The sequence below is a fragment of the Saimiri boliviensis genome, chromosome 3, assembly GCF_048565385.1.
Source record: "Saimiri boliviensis isolate mSaiBol1 chromosome 3, mSaiBol1.pri, whole genome shotgun sequence".
NCBI classification, from domain to species: Eukaryota; Metazoa; Chordata; class Mammalia; order Primates; family Cebidae; genus Saimiri; species Saimiri boliviensis.
This window is the reverse complement of record NC_133451.1, coordinates 178,082,482-178,101,839: the sequence shown is the minus strand read 5'-3', so window position 1 is coordinate 178,101,839 and position 19,358 is coordinate 178,082,482. Positions and strand designations below refer to the sequence as shown.

General features: G+C 38.6%; 2 protein-coding genes across 12 annotated transcripts in view; one reads left to right on the top strand and one right to left on the bottom strand.

The window, feature by feature from the left end:
• The window catches only part of PALLD (palladin, cytoskeletal associated protein), a 449,105-nt gene extending 430,667 nt beyond the window's left edge, over positions 1–18,438 (top strand). For 5 of the 7 annotated variants that reach the window (XM_039479026.2, XM_039479027.2, XM_074396992.1 and 2 more), the window contains 6 exons: positions 6,460–6,554; positions 8,647–8,779; positions 12,009–12,216; positions 15,166–15,331; positions 15,846–15,979; positions 17,121–18,438. In XM_039479026.2, coding sequence (XP_039334960.2) covers positions 6,460–6,554; positions 8,647–8,779; positions 12,009–12,216; positions 15,166–15,331; positions 15,846–15,979; positions 17,121–17,293 — 909 coding nt within the window. In that variant the 3' untranslated portion in view covers positions 17,294–18,438. Of the gene's footprint in view, positions 1–6,459; positions 6,555–8,646; positions 8,780–12,008; positions 12,217–15,165; positions 15,332–15,845; positions 15,980–16,143; positions 16,190–17,120 lie in introns of all 7 variants that reach the window. The other 2 variants (XM_039479028.2, XM_039479030.2) reach the window with 1 other exon arrangement.
• The window catches only part of CBR4 (carbonyl reductase 4), a 137,010-nt gene that overhangs the window by 48,223 nt on the left and 69,429 nt on the right, over positions 1–19,358 (bottom strand). The gene's annotated exons all lie outside the window — the stretch shown is intronic.

The window sequence follows — 19,358 nt, the reverse complement described above, 5'->3', positions numbered from 1 at the left end:
GGGACTTAGGCAGCAGATGTGGCTGTGCCAGAACTGCCACTGCTGTGGGCTTGGGTGGAGGCGCTGTGAGCTAGAGGACGGCCACACCCATAGCACAGCTGACATGAGCCACACATGAGGCTGGGAAGCTGCTTTCTGCTCTCAGCACCCTCAGAGCCAAGAGAAGGCCCAAAAGAGAGTGGTCACTGCCCTCACTCCAGGCCCCACGAATTCCACTACTGAGCCCCATGGTTAACCCTCGCTGGTTCTTTGCTCTACCCTTTGGAGAGAAGACAGAAATGAGAAGTGGAGTAGACCAGCCCTCCTAACAGAATATCCTATCCTACCTGTGATTTAAGCCAAGGGTAAAATGACTACTCCTACTCTGCGTCTATCAAAAGGAACAACAACAAAAACAGATTCCAAGAATCCCGGTTGTCACAGTAACCAGATCAGTTCCTGACACTACCTATTTTAGTATTCCAGCTGACTCCAAAGATCAGTTGGCACTCCCAACATCTTAATTAAGGGGTAGGGCTAAAAGTCTTCTTTACCTAAATAACCCAAGACAGGCAAAAGGATGGGAAACTCATGAAGTGAGTCTGAGTCCAGGCCTCAGTGTGTAGGTGTGTATATGCCATTGAAATTGCTGTGAGAGAGTTTCTGTATTGATGCCACTTAGCAGTAGTAGTATTTGTTCCAAGTTTCTGAGCATGTTGCCTGATTGATTTTAATTCCAAGAGTAAAACCCCTTCTTTTCTGTCTTTTCTGTCTTCAGTAACAGGTATGTTCAAATATGGCAGATATAAGTTTTGTGAGTCATCACTTAAAAATTGGAGTGAACTTTACTACCATTAGAAAAACAAAGTGGCATTTAAATCATGACCAGTGACAGACCATTTTTGTAACTCTTGGCATAAGTTACCATTTGTTGCTGCAGGGATGCCATTCTGGAAATGTTTAACACTGTTAGACTCTCAACTTTACAACATCGATTACCATATATTAAAACATTTTGTTCTCATAACTTATGAATCAAAACATGACTTGAAACAGCCATGTCATAAAAGGCAGTGGAAAAAAATTCAAAATAACTCAATCTTTCAACATACAGCAATCCCAAAAGCATAAAGTGTAGTTGACAGAAAACTGACATTGATGCCTGACTTCCTTCATGCCCTCTAGTTACCTTAAATTTTGAAATTTTAAAAGTACTTGGGTTTAGGGAAAAGAAGTAATAGGGCTTGAAAGGGGAGAATACATGTATGTTTTCTAGTACACTGTAGCCCAGATGATGTGCAATGACCAAGGACCAGAGGAAGACTAGAGTGGAAAAAATAGTTCAGTAATGAAACACAGACGGCAGAGCGCTCCTGAGCAGTGGGAATAAGTACAGAAAGCAGCCAAGAGAAGGGCGAGAACCAAGGAGGGAGGGAAATATTAAAGTTCAGAATATTTTACAGAATATGATATTTTTCCACCTGGGTTAGTCTTTTGGGAATAAGAAAAACATTCGCCATTATTGACTGCATCCAGATTCCACTTGGGATAGAACAGGCAGCTCTAAACATATACGCGGCTGTTTATCACACTCCATGTATGCAGCTCAAGCAATTCATAAGAGACCAAAGCAATCACATAGTTCAGCAAAATAATGAGTGATTGTGCAGTTACACCAAGCAGAATGCCAAAATGAGGATCACAAATAGTTTATTTTAGACTCTAATCCTATCTTTAAGAACAGCTAAATCTAAACAGGAATATTTGACTTTGTTGTGTTGTGTTGCTAAGTTACTTTGTATTGAACTTGGATTCTGGAATGGCTGTTTCGCAGTTTGATGTTTCCTCAAACTGCATTATGTATACAAGTGGCAAGCTTTTATAAAGACCTGTGTGCCACAAGTTAAATTTCATAAACTATGAAATATAGATGTTATTTCTATATTATATAAATAATTGGCCTTGCACAAAGTATGAAATAATCTTTACAAGCTGGATGTTTCATACAGAATCACTTTAAGAATTCAAACTTATTTGTAATACAAGCTTTAAACTCTGTGGATTTGTTTGGAATAGAAAAGGAGCACACAGCAGAGTTAAATATGAAACGTTAGTCTGTTGCTTATGTTTCATTTTAGCATTATAAGGTTTCCTGGCTCATTTCAAGCTTCACTTTAAACATTCCCTTCCATTATTCTTATGTTAATAGTAAAGCAGATGGAAATGAGAAAATTAACAAAAGCAAATGCAACAGCATTAATGTACATCAGAGCCTACTATGATTACCAGGGTTAATAGGCATATTATTATTAAAATCACTTATTAGCAGGGCACAGTGGCTCACGCCTGTAATCTCAGTACTTTGGGAGGCTGAGGTGGGTGGATCACCTGAGGCTGGGAGTTGGAGACCAGCCTGACCAACATGGAGAAACCCCGTCTCTACTAAAAATACAAAATTAGCTGGGCGTGGTGACACATACCTGTAATCCCAGCTACTCGGGAGGCTGAGGCAGGAGAATCACTTTAACTCGGGAGGTGGATGTTGCAGTGAGCCGAGATTGCACCACTGCACTCCAGCCTGGGCAACAAGAGTGAAACTCTGTCTCGAAAGAAAAAAAAATCACTTATTGCTAATTCTGTATGATCTCTCTCAAAAATAATATGATCAGACTTAAAAACCTGAACTTTCTATTATGCACACCGAAGGCATCTTTTCAAAAATGCTTCACTGAACTCTGAGGGTTTTTTTTCCCAATGAAAATGACAGAATTATACAGCTTCTTAGTTTGGATGCTCTCTAAATACTCCTGGTGATGTACTGGTTAGTAATATATTTAGCCAATAACACTACATAAATCAAACAGAATTCTGCCTCCTGAAGACCACGCTTCCCCCTTTCATGCTCAGAGTGAAGGCGGACATCAGAATAGAAAGATGACAAATGGTAACTATTCCTTTTTCTCAAATTTGGGAAGTTAAGGAAATATTCTGTGGCAATATTTGTATATAGCGTTCTAAGCAGAAGCAGCGAAAACCCTGAAAACAGTGTAGAAGTGTGCGACCTCCCAGAGTAGCATGCCCGCCTGTTCCCCTCCCCCCCGTGTTTTGTGTTTTTTTTTTTGAGAGCGGAGGAAGAGGCAGGTCAAGCATATCAAGAATCTGTGTAGAGTTGAGTAAGGTGTATTTCCTCCTCCGCGTCACATGCACCCGCCACACTAACAAGCACATTGGAATATGACTGTGCTTAACACCTTTCAAGCACCAGCAGAAGTTAAAAAGGTTCATCTGCTCCCACAGTCTGCCTCCTATGCCGAAGGTATTTTGTTTTTCCTTTGGAGTAAATTACATTATAATACCAAAAAAAAAAAATTCCATTACATAAACAATTCTAAAGGATGCCTCAAAACTGGTTTTAGAACTATATCCATATTGAGTGCTATAATAATTTCACATTTTGAGCACTGGCTTCATGCAAACACAACGCTGGCAGATGCTTTACAAATGCAAATGCCTTTAATCTTCATGAGAAGCCACTAGGTGTTAACTATATGGTCCGATTTTAGAGAAGGAATCGTAGAAAGAGTAAGTTACCTGCCTAAAGTCACTTGCCTGTAAGGGACAGCAGGGCTGGTTTACAAACTTAGACTGATTGCAGAGCTCCTGAGTGCCACCCTGAGGTATTTGAGGCCCATCCCAAGAGGAAAGGCACTAAGTGGCAGGGAAGATACTGGTGAAATATGAAGGAATTGTCAAAGGAGGTTAAGAGTTTACCTCAAGTAAACTATATTCACATGGAAAGTCTTACTGGGGTCCGCCAAGCCACTGGGGCTCCTAAAAACCATCTTGATGGGGGTCCATGCATAATGTCTCAGACCCATGGTAACACAGGACCAGCTATGAGTAATTTAATCATGATAATTTATGATGTCACATACCACTTGATATTTATAAGAGCATTTTAGGTTACATCGTTTAACCCTTACAACATCCTTGTGAGAGCTATACATAGCATCCCTAGTTGTACAGAAGAAGAAACAAAGGCTTGAACAAATTCAGTGACTAGCTCAAAGTTTTAGGAAAAGTCAAAACTCAAATCCAAGTTAAAAGGGCGGGTTTGTTGGACTGTTTGTAACAACTCATATCCCCTTGTCCAAATTCGAGGCTAGGTCTGAATTTAACTTACAGTATATCTTTTCCTAATTACGTAAATGATTAGCTCATTTTAACTTACCTTGTGGATCCTCTGGGCTTCCTATCACAAGGAAGGATATTATGAGCATTTCATCGTAGAAGCCAGAAGGCAGATAAGGAAGCCACATTCCATATCAGTACAATTGAAGCTATTTGTGTAAAACAATACACATACTTCCTTGTCCTCAGCCTCCCAAAAGAATCATTAATTTTATGTGTTCATTTGTTATCTTATATGATGCAACAGTTGGGTAGTTTATGATGGAGGTCTTCTAAGCAAGTTATATCTAGATTTTCCATATCACTTACAGACCTAGAGAAGTTGGATGAAATTTTTAGATTTCAAGCTAGTTTAGGGAATCCCAAATGTTTGCCAAGAGTTTAGCAGGAGAGAATCTGTATCAAGTGGTCTGTGCTTCAGATACAGTTAATCTGAGTTAGAAATAATTCTTCATAAGGTTAGACTTCGTGTCTCCTTGGAAATTTTCAGGAAACATGGTGTTTTAACCGCAGCCTCGATAGCAAATACTGTGAATGCCAGAGGGAGTCACATATGTAGTGGTATAAAACTAGTTAGGTTTGTTTCTTTGTGATGACCTGTCTTTGATCATTGCTCATTCTTCTCCTGTCTGTATGACATTCCTGTGTTTTGTGATGACCTCTCTTTGGTAATTCCTCATTCTCCTCCTATGTGTATGACATTCCTGTGTGTCTTTGCCTTTTCTGGGAGGTGCCAGTCCTAAAGAAGTCCAGGATTCAGGAGACCTGTAGAGCCACACCAGTTAGAGTACTGCCCTTCACTGAATCCTGCATTCCCTCCACTAATGCCCTCACCCTGATCCCCACTCCAGTCTACCTGCAGTTGGAAGGCAGTTCTTCAAAACACACAGGACACTCCAGCTTCTGTGGCCTGTCTCTGTGGGCAGCTTGCAATGAAAATGAGAGCCGATGGAAGAATTTTATTTTCAGTGTAAGGGCATGAGGGCCTCTCATCAACTCTGAGCTAGAATTAAGTCTAATCATTGATGGTACATCTGCTTCTCATTTTTCTTCTCTTGCTGTTACCTTTGGCAGTCATCAGAATTTAGAAGCACATCTTCTCATTCTCCTGAGCGAGTGGAGGAGAAAAATCATCTCTTTTGCTACTCTGCTGGTAACAGTGAAAAAAAAAATTAAGAGAAGGAGTGGAAACCAAAACCAAAGTAACAATGTGTGGCTTATCCGTATCATCTGGGTGTCCTGAGTATTATTCGGCTGTTCACATATGACAGCATTTATCAGACTTTTTTTGCTTGTATTATTTTTAATTGACACAGTTATACATATTTATGAGGTACAGTGTGACATATCAAAGCATGTATACAATGTGTAATGCTCAATTCACGGTAATTAGCATATCTGTCACCTCAGACATTTATCATTCGTGTTAGAAACACCCAAAATCCACTCTTCCAGCTCTATGAAAATACACAATAAATTGTTGTTATCGTCATCCTACAGTGCTATGAAACACTAAAACTTACACTTCCTATGTGCTGTCATTTTGTATCCATTAACCAACTTCTGGCTATCTATCTCCCTGACCCCGCCATCCCATCAAACTTTCAATTGACAAATTTAAGATATAAAATACAGTTTTTTATTACATAGTTTAGGTATTCAGCTCCTTCTGGTTTTTAAATCTCAAATATGTTCATTTCATAAGAACATGGTTTCATTTAATCATGAAGCTTTCCTTATCATCCCACGCATACTTCTTACGTAACACTCATTTTATCATGCTCACTTTAATACATGGTTTGGGGAAGGGATGCCCCTAACATTAAACCAGTATATTATTAAAAAGATCTGAGACAAACGTTTAAAATTGTCTAGGTTTGATTTTAGAATTGGCTACAAGTGATTAGATAGCGGCCCATGAAAATGGAATCTTCACAAGAAACTGGTTTCCTCCTGCTATAGATCACAGTTTAACAGCATGTGTTATGGAGCCCTTTGCAGGTTACAACTCATTAAACAATGGTTGTCATTTTAAACCATCCTAGATAAAACAGTAAAGCTTATTTAAGAGTTCCAAAAACAACCTTGTCACCTGAGTAAAAATAGTTTTACTGAGGCACTTAACTCACAGGGCAAGTGTTTTTCTGAAAAGGGTTAGAGTCATGACTAATGTGGCACACCGATTTGTTATGAAATAATGTCTTACAGAGAATAGGACAGTAGGCATGATAGTGCTTAATGGTTCATGGTTTTAAGTAGCAGATCAGTTACTTCCTGGTATTTCTACAGGGCCGCATCAGTTGCACCGGACGGCTAATGGTACAGGCTGTCAACCAGAGAGGTCGAAGCCCCCGGTCTCCGTCAGGCCATCCTCATGGCAGAAGGTATTTAAGATGTTCCCTTGATTACTATAAATTTAGTACTACTAAATCATCGTATAACCACAAAAGTGAACGTGATTGGAAGACAGAATATGATTACAAACCTAAAGCGTGTGGCTCCTTGATTACCATGCTCCTTTGTGATTCAGAAAGGGAATGGGAACACACATTTGCTAATGTGTGCTAAGCCCATTCACATACACGATTAGTTTGTTAAATAGGACATATTTTATAGGCAAAGAAATCAAAACCCAGCACTTTTAAATGACACATGAAAATACTACTAAATGGGCCAGGCACAGTGGCTCACACCTATAATGCCAGCACTTTGGGAGGCTGGATGTGGGCAGATCACAAGGTAAGACCATCCTGGCTAACACGGTGACACCCCATCTCTACTACAAATACAAAAAATTAGCTGGGCGTGGTGGCACGCACCTGTAGTCCAAGCTACTCAGGAGGCTGAGGCAGGAGAACTGCATGAACCCAGGAGGCAGAGGTTGCAATGAGCCAAGATTGGGCCACTGCACTCCAGCCTGGGTGACAGAGCAAGACTCCATCTCAAAAAAAAAAGGAAAAAAAATACGCCTAAATGGTACACAAATGTTTGAAACCAAACTTGTCTAACCAATAACTGTGTGAGCTGACCATTATAAGCTATTGCCACTAGGTTTCTTAAAGTCAGCTAATTTATTAATGTTCATTTTTCAGTCACTTAGTTCAAAACATAAGACCATTAGACTACAAGTCTTGTAGGTAAGAGTTGTCACATTTTAAATACGCAGATATCTGCTAACAATAGAGATGCTTTCGATTGCTAATAGTCCTGAATCTATGCAAAGACATTGATGGAACAATGGTAGGCAGGGATAGAAAAAGGATATTACTTCCTAGTAACAGACTTGCACCCAAAAAACAAAATACAGTAAGTCAACCAGCCTGCCAACTTGGGTTCCTGTTTAGATATTTTATAGACAGAATATCCTTAAGTAGTCCTGACCCTGAATTACAGGCCATAGATGCAAACACCTTTGGTGAAGAGAACAGATAGTTAGCTCACAGAGAATAAGCAGAAAAATGGAGTAAGCGTTAAACAAATGGTGTGACCGGATCCACAGAGACTTTTGTTCAGCATTTGGAAGACCAGAGCATGTGCAGATTTAATTCTAACTTCATCATGGCAATTCCTGTTCACAGGATGCTAGCCCCATGTCTTTGGGTATAAACACAGCACCTGCAGTATTCAGTCAGTCCATTGACGTGCATTATTCTTTGCTTTTCTTCTTGTCCACAACACATTTAAGCCTTTCCATAGATCAGTGGGTCCTAGAAAGCTTTTTCTCATAAATTGGGCTAAACTATATTAAAAAGCTAATAATTATTAGCCTAATATACTTATCTTTCATTTGTTCCACTCTTGCTTTTCCTAGTTATGTGTTTTTAAATTTACCTTCTCGTGACTACTGACAGGATTTATATTCAACATCTTTTAAGTCTTCTCTGCAATTACTTTCAACTGGATTCCTCCTAAAGGTTTCTCTGGCAACCTTTAAAAGTGACAGAGATACAGAATCTGGGAGATTTGTACAATCTCATTTTTAAAAACAAAAAGTAATACCTCTGCTCATATAGATAATTAATGCAAAAGAAAACTTGCCTAAAAATGTACTTTGTTTTCCTGCTTAATATGAAAAAGAGTTTTAATTTAAAATATATTGAATTTTTACAGAGTAATAACTTTTAATTTCCTAAAAATTTAAAGATCATAGTGGAAAGTTCTAGTAACTTCGGTTGAAAAAGATTTGGTAATAAATAATAGTGCTACTTTTCATAAAGTTTTAAAAATATACCCCATTTTTTTCATTTCCCCTTTTATGATTTGTAAGTAGCCTGCAATTGGCAGATAATTAAATTTATAGTAAACTTCCAAATGAAACAAGATTTTGCTTTTCTGATTTTTTAATCTGTAAATATTAGATGTAGGGATCAGATAAGGAAATCATATTATTACCCCATGTATTTTAAGAAAACAGATGACTAAAATCTGGAAATAACTACTATCTGTATTTCTGTCTGTCATCTTTCTTGTTTCAAGGCCTCGTTCTAGATCAAGGGACAGTGGAGATGAAAACGAACCAATTCAGGAGCGATTCTTCAGACCTCACTTCTTGCAGGCTCCTGGAGATCTGACTGTTCAAGAAGGAAAGCTCTGTAGAATGGACTGCAAGGTAAGATTTTGTTACTGCTTGCGTATCCATTGCCTCACTTCTCCCCACTTGCCATTTCTCTATAGTTCCTTTTGGGGAAATTACATAAAGTATAAAATGAAGGCCGGGCACAGTGGCTCATGCCCGTAGTCCCAGCACTATAGAGGCCAAAGCCAGGCAGATCGCTTGATCCCAGGAGTTCAAGACTAGCCTGAGCAATATGGAGAAACTTCATCTCTACCAAAAATAGAAAAATTAGCCAGGCGTGGCGGCACGCACCTATAGCCCCAGCTTCTTGGGAGGCTGAGTTAGAAGGATTGCTTGAGCTCAAGGCTGCAGTGAGCCATGATGGTGCCACTGAATTCTAGCGTGGGTGAGAGAGCAGGACCCTCTCAAAAAATAAAATGAGTCTAGCTTAAGAGGGGAAAAAGTGAAATATGCTGGATATGTATATATTGTTTATTACGATTCTTTACTTTTAAATCTACATTAAATATGTTCTTTACTCAGAACCCTACATGACATTCTCCAGAGAGTCATCAGGAGGTTTTATTTATCCCTTTAAATGTTAAAATAATAAATATAATAAATCTACCATGTCTTCATTCTTTTTTAATGCAGATTTTGTATCCATATTTCTACTTAGACTTTTCTTCCTCCCATTTTCTAACTCTGAGAGAAGTCAGAGTGACGACATTCTTTCACCTGTTTCATAGCAGGGCTTTTTAACCCCAGGGTCCGTGGGTAGGCAGGCTTCACTAGGTGTCTGCACTCTGAAATTACCTACAAAATTATGTGTGTCCTTATACATTTCATTCATTTCTCAAAGGCGTTTGAGGAAAAAATGTTTAAGAAACACTGCTCTAAAACTTTGTTTTCTTTTTTTGTCCCACTACTTACTGGTCCTACATTTGGTATAACTCTTAAATATGGGTAAGTTTTAAAAAGTTATTTGGGCTCCCTCTGCTGGTCCTCGATGGGGTATCAGAACACAGAAGCTGCTTAGAGGATGGGGGCATTGTTTCTTCAGAAAGTGAATCTAGAATTGTAGCAATGTATGAAAACAATAAATACAACAAAAATACTTTATTTCCCAGGATCATCATTTTTACAGTACAAATACACAAATTGAGTTTCAGTGTGTATGTATATGGGTGTATTTACTTCATTTTTGATCTATAATTAAGAATTATACAGTAGAGCTACCACATGATCCAGTAATTCTACTAGTGCTTATATATCCGAGGTAAATGAAATCAAGAGGCCAGGTATGGTGGCTCATGCCTGTGATGCCAGCACTTTGGGAGGCTGAGGTGAGTGGATTGCCTGAGCTCAGGAGTTCTAGGCCAGCCTGGCCAACATGGTGAAACCCCGTCTCTGCTAAAATTCAAAAAGTCAGCCGGGTGTGGTGGTGAGAGTCTGTAATCCCAGCTACTCAGGTGGCTGAGGCAAGAGAATTGCTGGAACCCAGAAGGCAGAGGTTGCAGTGAACCGAGATCGTGCCACTGCACTCCAGCCTGGGCAACAGAGCGAGACTCCATCTCAAAAAAGAAAAAAGAAAACGTGAAAAATCTTGCCACGTGTACAGACAGATCAGGAAAAAAAAAAATCGTCAGTGTATTTAAGCTTTGAAAGGGAAAAAGTCCTGAAGGTAAGCCAGACATTAAAGCAGCAGCTTGATTTTCCTCCCAAAAGCCCCCTTCCCTTTTAGCCCCTGAGGAACATTCCTAGACACTGACCATCCTTCACTGAACTAAATTTTTGGGAAAATAACTATTTCCACTCCTCTAGCAACAAGCATGCCCTTCCCTCCCCACTCTTTCCATGGGTGCTGAGAGTACAGATCTAGTCACACTGTGACCTGCTTGTGGTGACCTCCAGCTCCTGAGATCATGCTTTCTTTAGCCAGGAGAACTGGGGTTAGAAGAAAGGGGCATTCTCTTTGCCCTTGCATGAATAACTCTCCACTGGATAGGTTCACTGGGAATCAGGTGGTTTGAGAGTAGGGGTGCTTTGGGCATCTCTCCTGCTGAACATACTGTGGCTTCAGTCCGTAGATGGTTTAGCTAGGATCTAACCTGGGGAAATAGGAGCAAGCAGTGCCATTTTATTTCCAGACCTGGGAACTACAGGGAGCCTGACCAAAGGCATCCACTCCCTCTTCCTCCACACCACTTGTGATGACCTCCAGACAGGGAGAGCAGGGGACAGCAGGACACAGAGCCTGAGCCTCCCGGAAGCCAAGCTGCCTAACGACTGTTGTTTGTTTCCAAAACCTTTTCATCCTTTTCACCAGTCATTTCAGTTTGCTTCACTTTTTTTTTTTTTTTTTTTTTTCATGTTCTGTAGCCCTTTGCTACATGTGTGGTAGGAGGCATCTGGTAGGTAGTATCAGTAAGTATCATAGAGCAGGAGTGGAATTCGTGAGTCCTCTGGCTGATTCTGGCAAAGCTGGTTCTTCAAAAGAACTGTTTTACAGTCTAAGTGACATCTTTTTGTATATAATTTCCTACTAGAAAAGTGGAGGGTAGGGATAAAAAATGCCTTCCTTAACAGTGCATTTCTGACATTCAAAATCAAGGGCAAAACTAAAAGGCTGGCAGGTGGCAACCATGCTGACCCTCTGCGGCACAACGTGTTATTAGCAATTAAGTGTGTGTTTATGTGATCTCTGGTCAACACAACTGTCAAGGTCTCAAGATTTTATGTTTCCACTATGATGGTAATTTGTTGAGATGGCTTTCTGGATAATTTCATATTGCTCTTGTTTTCAGTTTCAAGGATTATAAAATAATAGCAGCCCTATGTGCTGACAAATGCATTCTCCATAGCTATGGCTACTCCTTGATGAGAAGCTACTCCTTGATGAGAAGCTTTATAGTCCTGTATATAAATGCCAGCTCAGTATTTGTCATTATTGTTGGATATCTTTTTTTCCAAAAAGTCCAGAGCCTGGTGCTGACATCACCCCATTAATCTCTATAGCCCTGGGCAAGGTAAGACGATGACAGCAATTCTTTTCATCCCATTTCGGAGGTCCTCTTTAGGTTGCTCTGTAATTGTTTAGATGTGAGGTGGTGAGTGCTCAGGAAGTCACTGAAAAGTTTTAAGCAAAAGAGTAACATGAGCTGATACTCAAAGCCATCTCTTGTACTACTGAAGGAGGAATTCATGTGAGCTTCTTAGCTACCAGTGATTTCACTCGGTTTTAGTAGTAGAGAAATTTACATGCGTTTCTTTTCTGATTTAGGTCAGTGGGTTACCAACCCCAGATCTAAGCTGGCAACTAGATGGGAAGCCCATACGCCCTGACAGTGCTCACAAGATGTTGGTGCGTGAGAACGGGGTGCACTCTCTGATCATAGAGCCAGTCACATCACGCGATGCCGGCATCTACACATGCATAGCCACCAACCGTGCAGGACAGAACTCATTCAGCCTGGAGCTTGTGGTTGCTGGTAGGCTAATCTGTGAATCCTTGCCCTCTGACAGAATGAACACCAGACTTACAAATGTCAACTAATTCTGCATCACTAAATATAGAAAACAAATCCAAGTACTGAAAAAATAGATTGTATCATCAAAATAGCCAATGAGGACATGTTCTAAGGCCTAGCAAGACAGAAACAAATCTTTCATTTCTCCCACTCACCTAGCAAAGAGAGAAAAAGGTTTTATTAGCTCTTCTGGGTCATTCGACCTCCTTCTGTGCGTACAGTGGCCCCCAGTGTCACATAGACAAATAGTAACAGCAGTATGGACTCCAAGAACCAAAGAATTTTCCTATATATAAAGTTATAAGCAAGTTAAACTTTTATGTAAGTTAAAAACTAGGTGTGTGTTTGTGTGTGTGTGTGTGTGTATATATATACAGATTATATATGTATATATGTAATGATATAACATATATAATCTGTGTGTGTGTGTATATATATATATACACACCTAGTTAAACTTTTATGTAAGTTAAAAATGGTGTGTGTGTACATATACACATATATAATGTATATTATATACATATAATATATAAACACATCATGTAGATTATATATGTATAATATATAAACATAATGTATATATATCTATGTATAATATATAAACACATATATAATGTATATTATATATGTATAATATATAAACACATATGCATGTTATATATGTATAATATATACACACATAATGTAAATAATATATAAGCATATATATAATGTATATTATATATGTGTATACACACACACACACGCACACCCTAGTTTTTAAAACAACATTGTCATTTACCCTCAAAGTCATAATCAAACTACACTCAGATTTGCTTTTTCATTATTATTCTGTTAAAGTGTTGTTACATGAAGTCTTACGCTTTGAGACACCTAAAAGGAAAACATTTATGGGAAGGTTTTTATACCATCCTAAAGAGTTAGTTGTAAGTAAAGATTCTGGTTACCTGATCTCTTTTTAAAAAGAACATAACAAAACATAGCATTTATTTCTTACACCTCTTTTTGCAAAGTTCTTCATGTATGTCATGTATCAATTGGCCCTCACATCAGCCTTATGAGAGAATCAGAGTAAATCTTCTCTGACTTTCCCAGGGTCCCACTTAGTAAGCTGATGATGGGATTCAAAACAATCTGTTGACTCCTAGTGCTCTTCTAATCATACTGAGTCACTGAACTCTTTTCAAGCAATAAGAGTAGCAAGGAGAATAAAACCCAGGAGGTCTTGACAAAACTCTTACATTATGATTCTAATAATGGCACTAAGATGTCTTCGCAGAAAAATGTGGTAAATATGTGGGCTGTGGTGCTACAGGTTAGCCATGCTATCAAGTTTTGTACAAAGTACTCTATGCCCTTACATGCTAGTATTGATTTCATTCATTCCTCTAACCTCAAACGAAAACTTCACTTTTCTGCTGTTAAATGTCTTTTGATCATATCTGTCCTTTAGGACCCAGACTGGGGGTCCAAAAGATACATAGATATCTCAGTATGCGTCAGGTAGCATTCCTGTCAGAAGATGATAATGTACAGTAATTGGGAGCAGAGTCTTGGGCTCAAATCTGCTTCAGTCCCGGCTCTTGTCTATTTTACTAGTTGTGGGACCGTTGGCAAATAGATATCTCTGAAACTTAATTTCTCCATGTGTAAAATGGGAATATAATACCTCACAGTGTTTTTCTAAGGATTAAATCATAAAAATATGTATGAAGCTCTGCATAACTAGTACCCTGCATAGCAGTGCTCCAGAATGGTAGATATTATTCTTTCTGGTGAGTTGCCACGACATTAAGACTTGTTTTATCTATTTTATGTTCTTTGCAAAACTGGGACCCCAGAGAGAATGCAAAGTGAGCTTCTGTTCCCACTCCCAGAATAGCCTAGGATGGGCAACCTAGGATTAAGTAAAAGTCCAACCTTCTACCTAACTCATGGTGTTGAAGAGTTATATTAAGCATTTGAAAAATTCAGGTAGAATTTTCATCTGCTTTGAGCTCTTTCCTAGCTGTTTTGCTGTGATAGATCTGTCACTCCAGATGAGGGAGCAGTGGAGGAAAAGGAATGCATTCTCAGATTCATTGTTGGTAGTTCAGAAGAAAATAAGTAAACCTTATTTATTCTCTGAAGTAGTTTTTGCCACTACTACAGTTGATCCAATAAAAAAAAAATTTCCCATTGGATGGTAATATTCAGATTGTTAACAATCAATCCTGATTTTTCTCAGAATAAGTACTAAAGTTTTCTTTTTTTAATGGGTTCCTTCAAGGTAATAATAAAGCTGTCTTTTTTATAGCCTCCTTCAACGAATACAAACTGAAATTTGTAATTTATAGGATACACATTCCTAGTTTACAGGTAACTATGTAAAGCTGCCAAAGTTAGATAAAGATACCTTCCCCTTCAATTTCCCCCTTTAAATTCTATGCCATGTCTCACTTAAGAGTTACAAATATTCAGAATCTTCACGGCAAACATTGCAAATGGCAGTGAGGGAATCTGAGTGGTCAAATTCCTAGAACTACTTGTCCTTACACCACTAGGTGGCAGTAGTTGGCTGAGGCTGTGTGTGCTGGGTAGCATAATTAGCAGTGAAGCCATCACAGATGCCAGCAATGACTCCGGAGTCTCCCACAGCCGGTCAGACAGGCATTCTGTGGAGCAGATGGCCAATGGACAGGGTGAGCCAATCAGAGTTGAATTAATTGAGGAAGTAAATGAGCAGAATGAAGCATACAAACCTTTGCTTGGTAAAAGAATACTTTGGAGAGGGGACTAGCATCTTAACACCTGGAGTAAAAAATGGCATCATAAAAGATCTATTGAAGCAATATTCCAAAAGGCGTCTGACTTCTTTCTAGTGCTCCTTTTGTATATCATTGATAGAGAATTCATCTCATGTTTTCTTAGCTAAAGAAGCACACAAACCCCCTGTGTTTATTGAGAAGCTGCAAAACACAGGAGTTGCTGATGGGTACCCAGTGCGGCTGGAATGTCGTGTATTGGGAGTGCCACCACCTCAGATATTTTGGAAGAAAGAAAATGAATCACTCACTCACAGCACTGACCGAGTGAGGTAAGACTACACAATGACAACCCGATCCTTAACAAACAGTTCAGTCCTAATGATGTATCAAAAGATATGTTTTATATAGCATGCAGATTTATGTGTAAAAGCCATGCTGTTGATGAAATCACACAAAAACCATGCTTTACCCAATGCAGGGTGAAGCTTTTAGAAGGAAGCTATAATGGTATTTGATCTAAGGGTGATTTCTTAAAAGTGTTTATTGTTCTATCTAAAGAAAAGATGAATTCATTTGCTTTAGTGGTAAAAGACTGTTCAGTGGTTTTTGTAAAGGCAGATCCTCAACTAGGAATTAAGTACACAGATTTATTAAACTCTTGACATCTGTTCTTTCTCCCATTAACTTTAATGGGGCAAGTAGTAGTCTCTACAGAATAAGTATGACCCTATTATCAGCTGCTTGCACAATTCTGTTTCTAATGATCTAATTAAAAATGATGCTTCATGTCCAAAGCGACTTTTTAAAAATGTAGAACTCTAATGACTTTATCCTTTTCCCCAGCATGCACCAGGACAACCATGGCTACATCTGCCTGCTCATTCAGGGAGCCACAAAAGAAGATGCTGGGTGGTATACTGTGTCAGCCAAGAATGAAGCAGGGATTGTGTCCTGTACTGCCAGACTGGACGTTTACAGTGAGTGCCACTTCATCTCATTGCCTTGCATTTATTTACTCATTAAATTATGAAAACTTAGACATCTGGACAGCAAATCACATTATTCTTTATAATCTTAGAAACAACTTTTGTGTTTTATTTGTCAAAAAAATTCATATTGCTTTCTCTCTTTCTATTTATAGTTTCTCAACATTAATAGTGAACCACACCAGGAGAACAAATACCCAAGTATCATTCAGGAACTTTGAATCATTAGCAAAATATGCATGTTGATTTCTCTTACATTGGCTAGTTAGTTGTGGCTGCCTTACTCAAGCATCCTTAGGAGTTAACAGTAGGCAAAGGCATAACCATGTTTTTCACATGTTCTTGTTACTGCGTTCTGCAAATGACTACCTTTTAACATTTCTTCATATAATTCTATCCCAGTGTCCTAATGCACTCTAAATGTGTGTTCCATTGATCCTGGAATGTGTCCTTTTGTGGCTTAGTGCTTTTCATTAATATATCTTAAGCAGCCAGCAGTAGACTTGTTTGTGTATGTATATTTGTGTATGTGCATCCTAAAGAAAATGGTTCCCATGGAATTTACAGTATAGTACAATAAGCATTATGTGATCCATTGACATTAAAAAAAAAAAAAACTAGAAAAAAATTAAGAACTTATTTCAAATTTTGCTTCTTCTTGAAATAACTTTGTGAGGGTCAAGAAATGTGTGGCCTCAACTTTCCCTACTGGACAAGTCCTTTCAGTTGATTTATTAGTATTAAAGCATCCACATCCAGAATTCCTAATGGCTATAATTATTGAAGAAAAAATATTCTTTTAAAAGGGGAGAGAGGATGAGAATTAGGAAGCTTATCAGCTATTCCAAAAGATTCCTTGTGCTGCCGTGTTTACTTAAAAAAGACAAACTACACTTGACCTTTGTAATCTAGCTGCTGTATTCTCACTACCCTATAGAGACAGTAAATCTGCAACATGTGAGTAAAATGCAAAAGTGTTCCTAAATTTTCCATGTTCCTATCATGGATGTGTTCAGACTTTCACAGAGTATGTGCCTGGCATATATCTAGACATTCTGTATTTATTTGAAATACCTAACGGCTTTCCAAGTTTATCTTGATTAAAAATGATCATTACTCTCTTTCTTTGTAGCCCAGTGGCATCAGCAGTCACAGAGCGCCAAGCCAAAAAAAGTGCGGCCCTCAGCCAGTCGCTATGCAGCACTTTCGGACCAGGGACTAGACATCAAAGCAGCGTTCCAACCTGAAGCCAGCCCGTCTCCCCTGGCACTGAACACTGCCTTGGTGGAAAGTGAGGACCTGTAATCCAGCATTCTTGTTAAAGCTGAGACACTGAAACAGCCATTGCCTTGACCAGCGTATTTTGTCACATTATGTAAAAGGCAGAAACATACCTTTGGCTATAAAAGAAATTATAAAAAACACCAAAATAATATTTTCTTACTTGATATACCAAACTTAGAGTTTAAGTAGATGATGCTAATAGAAATACACACATTGCACAGAAAATTCACATGGACTGTCCAATTTAAAACTTTGGAATTGCTGTGGTTACAGTGACCTAAAATGCCAAAATACTAAAGGAAATCAGTTGTTCACAGGTAATCACAATTTGTATTATCTACAAGTGCCTTTAAACACAAGATATAGGTGCTGTGTAGCCTGACAGTGTGAAATGTTAAATGAGGCAGTTGTACCACAAACAATACTACAACGATTCTGAAGTGCAGTGTATTCAGACAGATACAGTGAACCAAGTGCAATACATAAGGATAAGAAAGAGGAAATGACAAAGAAATCCAAGTAAATGCCTTGTTTGCAAATGTTTTTATATTAAATCATAAGGAAGGAACTACTTGCCTTAAATTTTAGTAATATCAAGAGTTTTCTAACAAGGTTAATACCTTAGTTAGTTCTTAACATTTTTTTTCTTTATGTGTAGTGTTTTCATGCTACCTTGGTAGGAAACCATATTAAAAGGCTAATTTACAAACCATATTAAAAGGCTAATTTAAATATAAATAATATAAAGTGCTCTGAATAAAGCAGAAGTATATTACAGTTCATTCCACAAAAAGCATCCAAACCACCCAGATGACCAAGGCATGTATAGTATTTGGAGGAATCACGGGTTTGCAAAGAAAAGGGAAGAGTGAAGGGAAATGCAACCAGCACAATTAGAGCGTGTCCATTTAGATAAAAGTGGAAGGCGCAGGAGAGGTAGCAAAGGCCAGGCTATTCTTTGGTTTTCTTGAAAATTAATCTTAAACACCGGTGAAAAAAACACTGCCATTCACAACTGGAGGAACCTCGGGCCAGCTGGAAGCGTGCAGCACACATGCGGTGGGGACCGTGGCGTCTGAAGTTTGTGTAGTGGTGGAAGAGTGTAGGTACGTAGAGCAGGTTGAAATGGATTGAGACTGCAAGGCGGCATAAATGGGAAACTGCCTGCAGGATCTGGTCCACTTGAAGGAAGTGGAGAGACAGGGGGACACAAAGTCAGGTTTGTGCCATCAAGTATTTTTTCAAAGGCACCAAGATGGGGTGAGTGGAACTATTAGTTTACTTCCCTGCTGCCTCGAAACCTTACCTTGGGAAGGTGCTGGATTCCAAGGTTTGTAAAGGTATCTCGGTGAAGACTGCTTTTTGAATGCATATGATTTTGCATCAGCTAGACTGAGTCGATTCTGACCAGACTTGATGGTTTTAAGTCGGAACTGATAAATTTTAAAAAGGACAAAAAATAATTTAACCTAGTAGTATAAAACATGAGGCTTTAATGGTACTTTGCTATGAAAAGAAAACACTGTATTCCTTACGTAAAACATATATATCTTTCATTATTTATAATAAGTGGCCTCTCTTAGCTCAGTTACTCAGTTCATACGTAGTATTTTTAAAATGATTTTATATCTGTGTACCACCCCATATATTTCATATTACTGTTTCACATGTACAGCTTTCTACTTCTTTGTAAGAACACGACCAACCAAGGTTTCAGTGATGAATAGGCTTGAGCACCGGGTGGCAGATGTTCTATGCAGCGTGGTTCAAATTTCTTTGACCACACTTATATGCGTTGCTAAGATGGGATTTAAGATACCATACAAAGTCTCTCATGGACCTATCTTTATTGTAGAATTATGACTTATGTCTTACTTGCCAAATTTTTCTGAATGTGACTTTTTTTGCTAATTTGCTGGGTTTGGGATTAACTCGTATTATTTTGCCACCTTTATATTGTATTTATAAAAAAAAGTACTATCATACTACTTTGGATTGTTGTGCTGGTGTAATGTGGATTTAACATCAATAAATATTTGACAAATAATAGTTGCAGTTTTGTGAAGCAAAATATTCAGTTTTAGTT